General features: G+C 38.3%; 1 protein-coding gene across 1 annotated transcript; it reads left to right on the top strand.

Moving 5' to 3' along the window:
- Positions 1–8,785: 8,785 nt before the first annotated feature.
- LOC101445943 (olfactory receptor 7A5-like) lies at positions 8,786–9,703 on the top strand. Its single transcript, XM_004463755.2, has one exon. The coding sequence runs from the start codon at positions 8,786–8,788 to the stop codon at positions 9,701–9,703; it is 918 nt and encodes a 305-aa protein (XP_004463812.2).
- Positions 9,704–14,425: the final 4,722 nt, after the last annotated feature.

Raw genomic sequence — 14,425 nt, 5'->3', positions numbered from 1 at the left:
AGGACTGATGTTCTCAAATAGAGGGAATTGTATCTCTCAAGAGGATTGGTAGCTCACAATGGGTTAGCGCAGTCAAGCATGTCAAGACTCAAAATTGTGGCAAGTGTTTCTGAATATGGTCCTTCAAGTAATGAAGATTGTATTTCACTGTGGGTCCTGAGGGAAAGGAGGAAGAGGTATTGACTAGATGGAATCAGTGTAACTGTGAAGGCAATGGAAGTATTCCACAAGATCATGAAATGATGGATATAGGACATGTTAAATTATACCAAAAATATATAAAAGTCCATAGGCTAAAATATAAACCATAATGTAAAACATAAGATAACTAAAATTTTAGAAAATTGTATAGTATACATTATAAAATATAATGTAAATCCAAATAGAACCATGTTTGAAAGCTATTGTCTCAATATCTGTACCTTAACTGCAGCAAATATAATATGAACATGTAAAAAGATCAGTGCTAGGGAAGGGACAAAGTGTTTGAGGTTGGATATGTGGGAGTACTGTATATTGTATATGTGAATTACTGTGATCTAAACCTTTTATGAAGACAATAATAACTTAATAATTATTTGATAATTAGAAAAATTGCAATGATTAAAGGTAAAACTTCAAAAACAAATCTTTTTCATTTTTTCATTTTTTACACCTCAGTAGATTTTTACTTTAATTCTTCTAGATTAGTATGTATTCCATATCTAACCTTTAAACCCATCATTACATTCCATTTTACTATTGACAGTACATGCAATATATTAGGCTTCATTTTTGAAGAAGTTTTGGACCACAGAAAGGTTCAAATATGGCAGGGGAGGGACACTGGGGTGGGGTTATTGATAGGGGTTACACGGTTGGGAGGGAGTTCTCCAGGGCATGTATACAGGGTATATAAAAATGTTGGGATATTTTCATAGTGATTCCAGTAAAATATGACAACTGAGGGAGTTCTGAGTTCCTAGCCAGCGGAGCTCTATCATATTAAAAAATGGAACAGCAACAATCCCCCAAGTGCAATGGCAAAGATCAATAAAGAAGCATTGCCCAAAAATTAGCCCTTTATACTGATGACTATGTTTATGAGCCTGTGCACCTGAAATACGAACTAGTCCTAGAATTGCAGGGTGCTTAAGAGTTACCTTCTGAGAACCTCCATATTGGTTAAATATGGCCACTCTCTAAGGCAAACTTAGCATGTAAATGAATTACTTTCCCCCTAGCAAGGGACATGACTCTTGCAGATGAGCCTCCTTGGCGCCAAGTGATTACTACCAAGCACCAGCTGATGATATAACTAGGAAAAGACCTGGAATAAAAGTGTCAACTTAGACCTGCAGAATATCTCAGCCTACATGTAATATCAGGTGTAAAAAACTGACTTTTGACCTTAAATAAAAGGGGGAAATGGAAAGGTCAAATGACTTTATATGGCTACGATAAGAGGTCATCAGAGGGGTCACGCTTATGCATGCCTCAGCAGGTTCCCAGAGACAGCCAAAGTAGATACAAGATCAGGTACTGGTTCTCCTGAGGTCTATAGAGACCCACAGGTTCTAATGTCGTGGATAATCTGGCTCTGGATTTCAATGTCATGTCAGTTGGCTTTACTTTGGAGTTTGTGTTCCTTATTGTGATGGTGTTAGACTCATATGTAACCTTTTTACAAATGCCTCTTCTGTTACTTTTACCAGACCTGTGCTTGTCATTGGGACTGGTGTATACTCAGAAGAAACTGAATCTCTAGACTGTTCATATGACTCCAGGCCCTGAGCCTCAGCTGACTTGCAACTCCTACCCTCTGGTCTATTGGACTTACCCTGGCCAGTTGTCAGGGAGGAGAATAAGGTCAACCACCACACCAAGGACCCAAGTGTGCCTACAACTGCAAGTGGGAGAATTGCATCCATCATTCATGTGGAATCTAAGCTTCCTCTCTAAATAGAGGTAGAGGATCCACTGGATGGAGGAATAGAGTATGGATTAGAGTGGGCTTACTGATATCCTACTATGGAACTATTGTGATTAGTAATGAAAGACCTTATAGTATTGATGTGGAGAAAGTGGCCACAGTAGCAGCTGAGTGTGGGGAAAGGGAAGAAGAGATATGATGCGGGGACATTTTCAGAACTTGGAGTTGTCCTGGGTGTTACTTCAAGGACCCATGCTGGACATTGTAGGTCCTGCCATGGCCCACTGGGTTGACTGAAGAAGAGTGTAACCTACAGTATAAAACATTATCCATGTGGTGCAGCAGTACTCCAAAATGTATTCACCAAACTCAATGAATGCCCCATGATGATGAAAGAGGCTGTTGGATAGAGGAATGGGGTAACATTAAAAAAAAGAGAGAATAAAAGAAAAAAAAAGATTCATTGTCTCAAATCCTTTTTCATTTGAAAGGTTATCTTGTTCCTTTAAATGGCCCCTGTCTTCCTATTTCTTGGTTTGATTTTATTTTGTTGTTGGTTTCTTGGCATCTGGATTACAAGATATATTTATAATGGATGCAGGTTCTCCTTTTACTTTAGGGCCTTCTGGCCTTTTCTCGTTTTCTGGTTTTGTAGTAGGAACTGAGGATTAATTTGGTGTTTTAAGCTGTGGTGGCTGAAATTGCCTGAATGGCCCAGGGGACTGATTAAGCTTCTCCAATAGTTCTTCTTTGTCAGGGGTGGGGAAAGAACCTCAGCCATGTGTAATAATCCAAGTTGTGCAGGCCAAGACTGCCTGTAGTTGCCTGGAGAGACTGATGAAGTTTCAGGTCCCTTTCCCTCCCCTCATTTAGGTAGGTTTAGAGCTTCAGTTATGGGCTTCAATCTATGCCCTGTGGGTCTTAAATGGCAGGCTCAGCTAGGCTGACAGAGCTCCAGGACCCCTTAGTCCTAGACGTGGAGATGGACCCTCTGGAGGACCCAACAACCATATCCATGTGGAGCAAATATGGTTTCAGTGGCCTGAGCAGCTGCCCTTTAGGAGGGGGAACAGAATTGCACAACAGTTTAGTCTGTGTAGGCCCAACATGCCTGCCAATTCCTGAAGAGGTTGAGGAAACATAAGTCCCTTCTTAAGCTTTTAGCATGTGAGACTGGATCCAGAAGCCCTTTACAGTTCATTCCATGCATGCCACAAAGTGTCTGCCATTGCCTAGAGCGACTACGGAAACACCAGCTCCCTCTTATCTGATTGTGTCATGGGTTCAGTCCCACAGGTGACCAAAGTTGAATTCATGCAGGCTGAAAGAACTTGCCATTGCTTAGAAAGGCTGGGGAAACATCAACTCTTCCTTTCCTGTTCAGATTGGGGGCAGATAAACATGTACCTACCAGTTCTATCCATGCAGGATGAAAGTGCCAGCCATTGCCCAGAAAGGCTGAGGTAACCCAGCTCCCCTCCTCTCCTATCTGGGGGCAGTAATAGAGCTATATGTCTCACTATTCATTCTGTCTCAGAGACAAGCACATGCAATTACCCAGAGAGGAGGGGGAAACACAGTCCTTCTTTTGTTCTATCAGGTGTAGAGGTGGAGACACAGGTGCTCAATAGTTGATTTTCTGCAGTCCAAATGCATCTGCAGTTCCCGTGAAGGCTGAGGAGACACCAGCCCCTTTCTTTCCTAAGTGGGGAAGAGGTGAAGCTTGAATTGAAGGTGCTTACAGACCAGCAGACCCAAGGTTTCCAACTATTTAGTCTGTGCTGGTCAAAATCACCTGTGGTGACTCAGAGAGGCTGCTTCAGGTCCTTCCATCTTCCTCCCTGCCAGTGGTGGGGCAGGAGCCTAGGCTAGGGCGACTATCCAATTCTGGTGGAAAGAAACCCATCCCTACCGTCACTATGATTTTCAGTTAGCCCTGCCTCTTACCATGCCAGGGGCAGAGTTAAAATGGAGGCTTCAGGTATTTTTCTGACTTGGGCAGCTTCAAACTGTTGCTGTTCTTAGGATTATACTTAAGCCAGTTAAGGTTACTAATCAGCTGAAGTTTGGTGCCCAGCCTTCACTTCCTTCTCCATTTTTGCAAAGTGGAGCTTCCAACTTCAGACTCAGAAGAGTTTCCAAGGTGGTTTGCATTGCTGGCGCAGGCTTCTAGAATATGGAGAGTTCTATTCACAAATTTCTGAAAATGGGCAGTCTCCTTCCATTCTTTAAAAGATGTTACAGGATGCCCTGGTCTCTAGAGGCCCCCAAACAGAGCCTTTAGACTGTTCTGGGTGATTACTAACTGCCCAGTAGGGCAAGTTGACATTTGGAGCTCCTTACTTTGCACCATATTGACCTGTCTGCCCTCCCTTCACTTTCATTTCTTTTATTTCATTGGATGCTAGTAAATTTGCATTATGAAGCAGAGCTCACATAGGTTCATGGATGCTCCCTAATTTGGGTTTTCTATCTTTAATCTTCGGACAAACTTCCTCACAAAATTATGTCTCATTTGGCTCCACTCATTTCTGAAGAACATACAATTTAAAAATCATGTTGGTGACCAAATGAATATGGATGAGGCAAGGAAATTGGATGCCAGGTTTGACATCCTCAACTTTTGCAACTTTACAGGAGGTTTTGGTCTTAAAGCTAATGTAGGACAATTTGCCCCAGATGTGCCACAAAACCCACAATTTTCTATATCTGAGGAGATTATAGAGTGGAATGCAAGATTTTCAGAGATGAGTATGACCCAGTCATTTTGATTTGTATTACACATAAAGAAAAATCACTTTCGGCTGTGGGGGGGGGGCGGATTTCTTCCTCCTTACTGCTCAGTAAATGGCCACTTCCTGATATTTAACAACTTAACATTTGTAGCAGTTTGACATAATTATGGATTCCAAAAGTAAATACTGGATTATGTTTGTAAACTGAACCTGGGCATGATTAAGTTATGATTAGGGCTTTGATTGGGCCATGTCATTAGGGTGTGGAATCCCCATCCCTTGGTAGGTGGGGACTCACAGATAAAAGGCATGGCCAAGGACAGAGTTGAGAGCTCTTCATGTTGGAGTTTTGATGTTGGAGTTGATGCTGGTCTTCAGTGGAGCCTCAGGGAGAGAGATAGAGCCATTCATCTGAGAGTCCTGTAATTTAGTTCCTCATCTATAAAATGATTGTTGATTATAAGAAATATGTTCTGAGATTTTTATGTAAAATATCTTAAGATCTAAAAGCTAATTCCAAAAGTTAAGTTTAGAAGATTCAAGAAGAAAAAAAAAGCTACTTAAATACCATCTTTTTTGATTTCCCTAAGATTTTAGTGAGAAATAAAGGAATATAGATTAAGATTGACACAATTTTGGAAGTTCATTTCAATAAAATATAACATATCATATAATCGATGTTTCAGATTTTCTGTTTAGATGATGTAAAGTTTAGGTAATGTATGTTGATGAAATATTGTGAATGCCTTTTTACCAGTAAACTGCAAATATTTGAATTGTAATCATGTTTCTACAGTAAAAATTTACAATAAATAAATAATTAGTTTTCAATTTAGTCTTCAGAAAGAGAATTATACTGGATCTGTTAACTAAATTAATTGAGCATTCATTAAGGTTATGGGGGAAATTCTTTCAAATGCTCACAATAAGTTTTATATATTTTATGCAATACTTACGTAATCTATGTTTCTTTTTTAAAAAGCATATTTAAAAAAAAAGATGAAGAAATCAAGAAAGCAAAAAAGTGGAAAAACGCTTGGCATTGCTTTATTTTTTTTTTTCTGGTCAAATTACAGGGAAACATAAGGCAACCAAATGGAACATATATCAGATTCTTGGCTTAAGTATTACTAATGGGTAAAAATGCACAACAAATATCAGATCACTCTTTATATTGGTCCACATGCCATCTATATTACTGAAAAAATTGTTGAACCAACAATCGGTCATTAATTGTGATTTAAACTATAAAGTGATTTTTCCAACATTAATTGAAATCTATTGTGTGAAACATTTCTGTTCAGAGAAGTAACAGAATTATATGTGAGCTTTAAAAGTAAATTTGACATGAAAAAAGCACATTTTCCACACAACAACCATAATTTAAGGAAATAGAATAGTTTGAGATTTTAAAATTACCATTAGTTGTCTTCTGTCTTCTACCACATGAATACACTGTTTGGAAATTAGAATATGAAAATGATTTTTTAATGCTTAATAATTTTGCTAAAGAAATTGATCAATGTGATATATCTTTACTAATAATTAACTTGGGCCATCATGCATATTATTCACTTAAAGTATTTTTTTTCAATATCTTAAAGTTAAAGGTATTTTTGTCATAAGTCTACATAAACTTATTATAAATATGTTAAAGCATATTCCTCATTCTTTTATTCGCTTGTCTTCTTGGCCATAATATTTTGAAATTATCTTTAATCATTATTTGAAAAGGTTTAAAAACAATGCAAGTTATTAGTGATAGGGTGAGATATATGTATATTTGATGTTATATGTTTGTTTTGTAAGTTCATAACTATTATACATTTATTGTTTATGTGTGTTTATGCATGAGTGATGAGTAAATTTTAAGTCAATGGATGGCGTAAGTTGCTACCAGGTAAGAAATAGAGAAGACAAGAGAGTGTTTAGAGGAGAATAAATAAAGTTGGATTCCCCTGACTCATAACTGTTGCATGGAGAACTGAGAAGCAAGTAGTAAAACTTTCTGCCCTGACCTTGTTCCACAGGGAAATGATTGTTCAGAGATTGGAGAAACAAGGTGCCTAATGAGCAGATATAGAGAAGCTATAAGTTTCTTCTCTGCTGCACTCAGCTATCTTGTATTCCAGGCTGGACAGCACATGGATACTTCCTCTGGGGTTTTAAGTCAAGTTTGGGAACAGATGCCTGACCCTTTCCTGCTGTCCTGTCTAGGGATAGAGCTTCATTTTCATCACCAACCACCCAGGCAAGAATTTTGACTTTTGCTGAGAGACCAACTTACAGAGTCCATCCAGGTGAGTAGGAGAGCTCAGTAGAACCTATAGGAAAGAGTCAGGGTGAAAGGAAGTCAAAAGCTTGGGTTTGAGCTCATCTGGGAACAAATCCAGCCTAGCACAGTGCTCAGAGATTCTTGCAATTATTTTCCAGCTTGCTTAGTTAATGATTTTTTAAAAATTTTTATGTTAAAAAAGAGATTTGTCTATTTGAGTCAGTAATGCAGGGCTCTTTGTGGATAAGTAAGAGATGAGAATGGAATCCCATTTAGAAGAGAGAAGAAAGACAGGGATTAACCAGTTACAAGAAATGGTAAATGTCTAGCCAAGGAGATTTATGGTTAAGTGGCAATAGGGAAGTGGGATATAAGCAGAGGCAGAATGTGCAGTGAACTGAGGCAGTGTTTTTGGTTGTTTTTTTTTTTTTTTTTAATATTTAAGATGAGGTGCATTTAAGCAAGTGCCTTTATTTATGAGAAATATTCAATCCAAAGATGGTAGATAATTCCTTTCAACAGCATTTCATGAGACATATCCCCTCTAATTGGATAGTCACATAAAAAGAAAGTTTTTATTTAATGAGTGGAATGGATATACTACAACTTTTAAGTGGCAATATATATTTTTAAAAGATAAGATCTTTAATGCAAAATTGTTTAAAAATCACACAGCAGCACTTTTTTCAAGGCATTGCAAAACACTCCTCAGGACAAGGGACCAACTCACTAGAACAGTTTATTTCATAAAATATTATTTTTAAAAGAGTGTGGACTCCTGTCCACTCAGGGACCTGGACAATCATGGCTCTGACCAAGCCAAATTTGTGATGGGGCCTGCATACTTACTCTGGCATTGGGGATAAGGGTGCATTTTCAGGTTGAAGAGACTTTGGTGTTCTGGGCACAGCCTTGCACCAGCAGAGTTACCTGAGATCGAATATTCTATTAACTGTCTCCTATAAAGCAGAGTCTGGACACAATCTGACAAAACTGCCACCAGGACTAGTCTGATTACTTTTGATGAGATAGTTTTGCAACCAAATTAATGAAGTGTGAGAGTTTTCGCTGTATGGATAATGGACTTCCTGTGTTAGAAATTTTGGCAGGAAGAAGTCCAACGTGTTCTTAAACCTTCAATAAATCAATCTCTCTTCACAGTCCTTTTATTCATTTTCCTGATACACTGGCTTCCTTGTTCACCCTGAGCATTTGAAAAAAGTTATTTATAAGAATGTTATTCCTGGATATTCTCTGCTAGGCACAGACTTTCTCTTATGTCCCCATGGCTCCCACCTTCTCTTATTTGAGTTGCTTCTTCAAATTTCACCTTGAATATTGGAATTTCTTGAACAACAAATGAAAAACAGCAACCTCACTTCCTTCTGTTTTTACCTGCTTTCTTTTTCTTGAAATAACTATAAACAGCTGATTTATAATAAGATTACACTTTTATTTGCATATATTTTTTACTTTCAGAATGTTGGGACGTTTATGTTACAGCATTGCAGACCCATAGCATCAAATATACTTGGTCTTAGTCACAACTAAGTTGTGACTTTATATGGTGTGTGTATGTATATGTGTGTGTGTATATATATATACACACACATACCATAAATGAATGAAATTCTCATAAAATCCAAAGAGTTTATGAATCCTTAGTGAAGGGTTTTGGGGATGGAATTCCTAATCAGAGGTGGTACTAGAAATACCCTAAAGGCATGAGATTCATACAAATGATACAGTGATCAAATTTTCACTGAAATAGACAGTTCATAGCATTTCTATTTTGATATTGCTGCTTGTTTATGTGAAAACTACCCAAGATGCATTCTATTTCTTGTTAGTCACATTTGCTACATGGGACCTGGAAATGAAACACAGATCTCAGAATTTTGTCTCCTGGGATTTTCAGAGAATCCAGAAGTGCAGCCCCTCCTCTTTGGGCTGTTCCTGTCCATGTACCTGGTCACCATCTTTGGGAACCTGATTATCATCCTGGCCATCATCTCAGACTCCCACCTCCATACACCCATGTACTTCTTCCTCTCCAACCTATCCTTTTGTGACATCTGTTTATCCTCCACCACTCTCCCAAAGATGCTGGTGAACATCCAGACTCAGAGCAGAGTCATAACCTATGCAGGCTGCATCACCCAGATGTACTTTTTCTTGCTCGTTGGAGGGTTGGATGACTTCCTCCTGGCTGTGATGGCCTATGACCGCTTCGTGGCCATCTGTCACCCCCTGCATTACACAGTCATCATGAACCCCCAGATCTGTGTCCTGCTTGTTCTAGGGTGCTGGACCTTGAGTCTTACACAATCCTGTTTGCAGGGGCTAATGGTGCTACGGCTGTCCTTTTGTACACATGTGGAAATTCCACACTTTTTCTGTGATATTCGTCAGATGGTCCAGCTTGCCTGTTCTGACACCTTCCGCAATTACTTAGTGACATATTTTGTAGCAGTAGCCCTGGGTGGGGGTCCCCTAGTTGGTGTCCTTTTTTCTTACTATAAGATCGTTTCCTCCATACGTGCAATCTCATCAGCTCAGGGGAAGTATAAAGCATTTTCTACCTGTGCATCTCATCTCTTGGTGGTCTCCTTATTTTATTGTACGAGCATAGGAGTTTACCTCAGTCCTGCTTCTTCACGTGATACACATTCAGGTGCAGCAGCTGCAGTGATGTACACTGTGGTCACACCCATGCTGAACCCCTACATCTACAGTCTGAGGAATAAAGACATAAAGCAGGCTCTGAAAAAAATGCTTTGAAAGGAAAGACTGCAAAGTGTCATTTGTCCTGTGGCAGATGTAAATTTGGTTTTAGCAGCTTTTATACCCTCAGTGTCAGAAATTTGCTTTCTTTTCTCAGATCAAGGAAGTTGACCTGTCTAAGAACAAGATGATCTCAAATATAATGAAATAAAAATTGTAATCATATATTGTGTTTTTAGCGCAACATTTTTATATTTGGAGATTAAAATTTGCTCCTTAAGGTATGAAAGGCTCATGTCCATGTTTAAGAACTTTATTTAATGGAGTCCAGGTGTGGGTTGCATTTTGCACATTATTTTATTGTATCACATTTCTGTTTTCGTTTGAATAGTTCCAGAGTTGTTTATAAATTCAACTCTTTGTTGTCTTGTCAACAGATTATCTGCCCTTTTTCAAAATTATATCATAAATTTTAAAAGTAGGTAATTTAAAACCTCGCTATTTCCATGACCATCCATTTCTTTCTTTTTGTTCAGTGCTCTCTTCTATATATTGTTGAAATATGACTATATGCAAGAGTTTGAAAATCTGAATAATAATGTCTTTTCAAGGGAACATTCTGATTCAGAGCCATGAGCTATTACTGTACAGATATCCACATCCTTGCAAACACCACAGATTATCAGGAAGCTAACATTAATGATAGTGTCATTTGAATACAGGTGTCTGCAAATCAAATGAATCACATGGTGGCCACAATTGTTGTCTGCAAACAGTTGAAGTAATACTGAAAATATGCTTCAGCCAACCATTCTAAATGATCCATTTCCATTCCCATTCAATATTATATCAACCAGCAGATATAATTTATGTTGATGCATAGTAAGCCATCACATAAGTAAATGGTTTAGTAAGATACTTTAAATATTGCATGAGTTTCAATGGTTTGGAGTTATTTGATCTCGGCAGGGCCATCCAGAATGTGTGATCAGCTTTGGGAAGGCTCTACAGATCTTGTCTGTGATCCCTTATATATTGGAGCCTTGACCAGCCTTAGGGAGGTCCAACTGACTTTGACTGAATCTACTGGTCTTTGATCCAAATGCCCTTTCATCCTCTAGCAGGAATTGTTCATATGAATGACTCAGGGTCCAAGTTGAGCAGCAGAAACACTCCAAGGCCTCTTGTGGCACCAGCATTTCAATCACATACTCTTGGACTATAGAAAATGAATATTTTAAGTACTTCTTAGAATCAATGGTGGCAGGAAAGACAGAGTAACACTGAAAGGACAGGGATTCTGAGAAAAATGACATTTTAAATTTGAAGTTATTATGATGCAAACCTCAGGATGTTCAGCTTAATAATAAGAATATTTCTGCCTTAGCTTTGGAAGTCAGAAGACCAAAATCCAGTTAAATGCAGAATATATTTCCTCCCAAAGCCTGTACCATTCTGTTGCCGGCTTACACAGTCTTTAGGTCTGCCTGGCTTGCATTTCTGTCTGTGTCACATTATGATCTGCCTCATCTCTGACTTGTTGCTTCTGACTTCAACTGACCCTCTCTGTATTATGTTTGTTTATAAAGAGCCAAGAAGTATGTATTAAAGTCCACCTTGATTTAACTTGGCCTCATGTACATAGAATTTGTAGAGAACATATTCTTAAATGAGGCCTACATGAATTAATTGCAAGATCTTATAGCGCCCTGTCTACAAATAATATCACAGAAGGAGGCTTGCATGTCAGGATTTAACTTATATTTTCTGGGTATATGAGTGATTCCCCCAAAGATGAAGAATCTGTGTTATCTCTATATTTCCTCTATGGGTTTGCAGACCAACCATGCTAAAGTTCATATAGCATACACCAGTTTATCTGTCCATTTTATTGTTGAAGGGAATTTGGTGACTTTCCTTTGGGGACTACGACCATCATGTTTCTTTAAAATCCTGGTGCATGTCTTAGTGATTGTGTGCATACGATGGGAAAGAGAGGGGAAGCTGACAATTGCTGGCAAAACAAAGACAAACACTGGAGAGAGAGAAGGTTTTAGTTGTGAGAAAGAGAACCTTTGGTATTGAATTTCTGAACAAGAAGAAGAGTAGATTGAGAATGGAAGGCAGTGAATGCAGCATCCCGACCCACATCTGGAGACTGACACAGTACAGGACTCTTTGTAAATGGCCATTTCTTCTCTCTTGTGGAAAGCACTACTCACCCCCACTTCATCTCATTCTGTATCTCTAGGTTTCTCAATCCTTCTTGCATTACTCCCCCGAAGGAATATTTTTAGATTTTCCCCATGATAAGCCTCCTTTTCTTCAATAAAGCAATAATAGCCAGGGTATTTTTTATGTCTAACTTTTCTGATCACTTAGAATATCACAGACTTTTATCATACTTAATTGCTTTTCTCACCTACCCAAAATGGCTTTTTCTATCTATCTTCAATTCTCTGAATAGTTTTACCTTTACTCACTCCTGGCTTACTCCACTCAATCGCAAATTTTACTGTTCCAAGGCATCACCTTGAGATGTTGCTAAAATGTAAATCCTGATTGAGTAGGTCTGGGCTCAGGTGCTAGAGTATGAATTTTTTAGGATGCTTCCAGGTGAGTGTGAAGCTGTTAGAACATGGACCACTCTTGGAATAGTGAGCCTCAAGGGTGGTGGGCTTGGTTATCACTGCATCATCTACCTAATGTGGGAGTTATTCATGATGTTGATGTACACATCATTGGGGTGCAAACACAAATCAGGGGTGCTTAGATTGGTGTCTATCACTGACATCAGATTTTACAGAAAACAGGAACTCCAATCATGTGATTTACCACGTTAATGATGATAGGCCTAGTGGACCATGGTCCCTGCAATGCTCAGGTAAATGAAGGTCCTGGTTCTGGCAAAGATAGTGCTTTTTCTTTTCCCTGAGATTTTTTTCCAACTTATTCATAAGGTTTTCAGCCTGGTTCTGGGAATGATTGAGGACGGGAGATGGTAGATCCTTCCTTTCAGGAAATCAGAATATGCTACAGAGTGGAGTTCACATTTGAACTTCAAATACAGTACAGAGACTAAGGAATTGGAATCATGGGAGAGCTTTGATTCTTAGACCCTGTTACTTGGCAGGATGTATCCCTGCCCTAAATGGGAGGGTTTGAGAGATGGCAGTGACTGGGGATTCCATGGTTACCAGGAGGTGATGTTGAATTGGCTTCATGTAGAACGCAGCTTCCTTCATAGATGAACGTAAGTATGATATCTCCTAAGGCCTCACTAATGCAAAAATTTTGATTGTGTGTTTCTTCATTGGATTCCTTTATGGAATGATTTTGGATTTTTCACTATTTTCATTGCTTTCCTCTAGACATCTTCTGATTTTCAAAAACATTATTTGTGTGCAGGACTCATCTAGTACAAAATGGAATACAATTGACCTGATCATTACAAAGCACACATGAAATATAACCTTTTCAAAACACATCAACTTTTTATTGGAAGAGCATTTTGCAAATATTCTGTAATCTCTCATGAATAGTGTATCTACTTAGGGTCCACATTGAGCAGGAAGTAATACGGTGCTAAAATGAAGGATTTTTGACAGTAACTAAAGCAAACCATGTATATATATATATGTCACACGGTTAAGTTTAGGGAGTCCGGGCTAGTACAGCAGCTCTGTGGACCATTGACCATGAGGAGCAGCGGTGCTCAGAGATGCATTCACCAAATGCAATGAATGTCTCATGATGATGGAGGAGGTTGTTATGGGGGGAGGAGTGGGGTAACAGGGGTGGGGGGTATATGGGGACCTCACATATTTTTTAATATAACATTAAAATATAAACAAAAACACAAAAAATTACATTCCACGCCTGCTTCCTCAATGTGTGATTTTCAATTTCATGGTGACAGTGTAGCAGCTGTAATTCTAGACAGTGAATCCATATTCCAAGATGGAAGAGTAGGAGAAGAGTCAAGAGTAGAAGAAGCAAAAGGGGAGTGCATCACATGTGTTCTAAATTCATTTTTTTGAGGATTATCATACATATGGATATATATTAACAAGTTTAATAAATTTTCTAAGCATAAACATATTTCAGAAAAAGAATTAGAACAAAAGTCAGGACATAAAAACCCTTCCTTCCCACAAAGCTTATGTTATTTCAATTTCAGGCACAAATAATGCTACCAGGGCAAGCATTACACAAGCTTCTAACAGCTTATATAATTTTGGACATTTTAAAACTTTAGAAACAAGAATCGCACTATGTGCATTCTTTTGTGTAGATTTTGTGCTCAACATTAGGCTCCTGTGTCTACCTTTAAAATTATTTTTTAAGTTAGGAAAATACATGTTTGCCTTATCGGTCACATAACAGATATTACTTGACACTAATAACTGTAGTTATTTGAAATTGGGAGATGAAAACCCACATATGACTTCTAAAAGAAAATATAGGTAACTCCAGATAAAAGATATAAGAGAAGTTCAATAATTAGGGAAAAAAAAAAAAAGAAAAAGATAGGATGTAGATTTTTTCCCAAGTCAATATTTATTCTATATCTAACCTTTAAACCCATCGCTATATGCCATTTTGCTAGTAAGGGATCCTGACATTATATTGGGCTTCAATTTTCAGGAAGTTCTGGATCACAGAGTGGTTCAACAATGGCAACGGAGGAATACTGGTATAGGATACTATTGACAGGTGTATGGCTGACAGGGAGCTATACAGGACATATGTCCAGGGTGCATGGTAATGTTTGGATAT

The sequence above is a fragment of the Dasypus novemcinctus genome, chromosome 30, assembly GCF_030445035.2.
Source record: "Dasypus novemcinctus isolate mDasNov1 chromosome 30, mDasNov1.1.hap2, whole genome shotgun sequence".
In the NCBI taxonomy this organism is placed as follows: domain Eukaryota; kingdom Metazoa; phylum Chordata; class Mammalia; order Cingulata; family Dasypodidae; genus Dasypus; species Dasypus novemcinctus.
The sequence above is the reverse complement of the archived record's forward strand: the minus strand, read 5'-3'. Positions and strand labels throughout refer to the sequence as shown.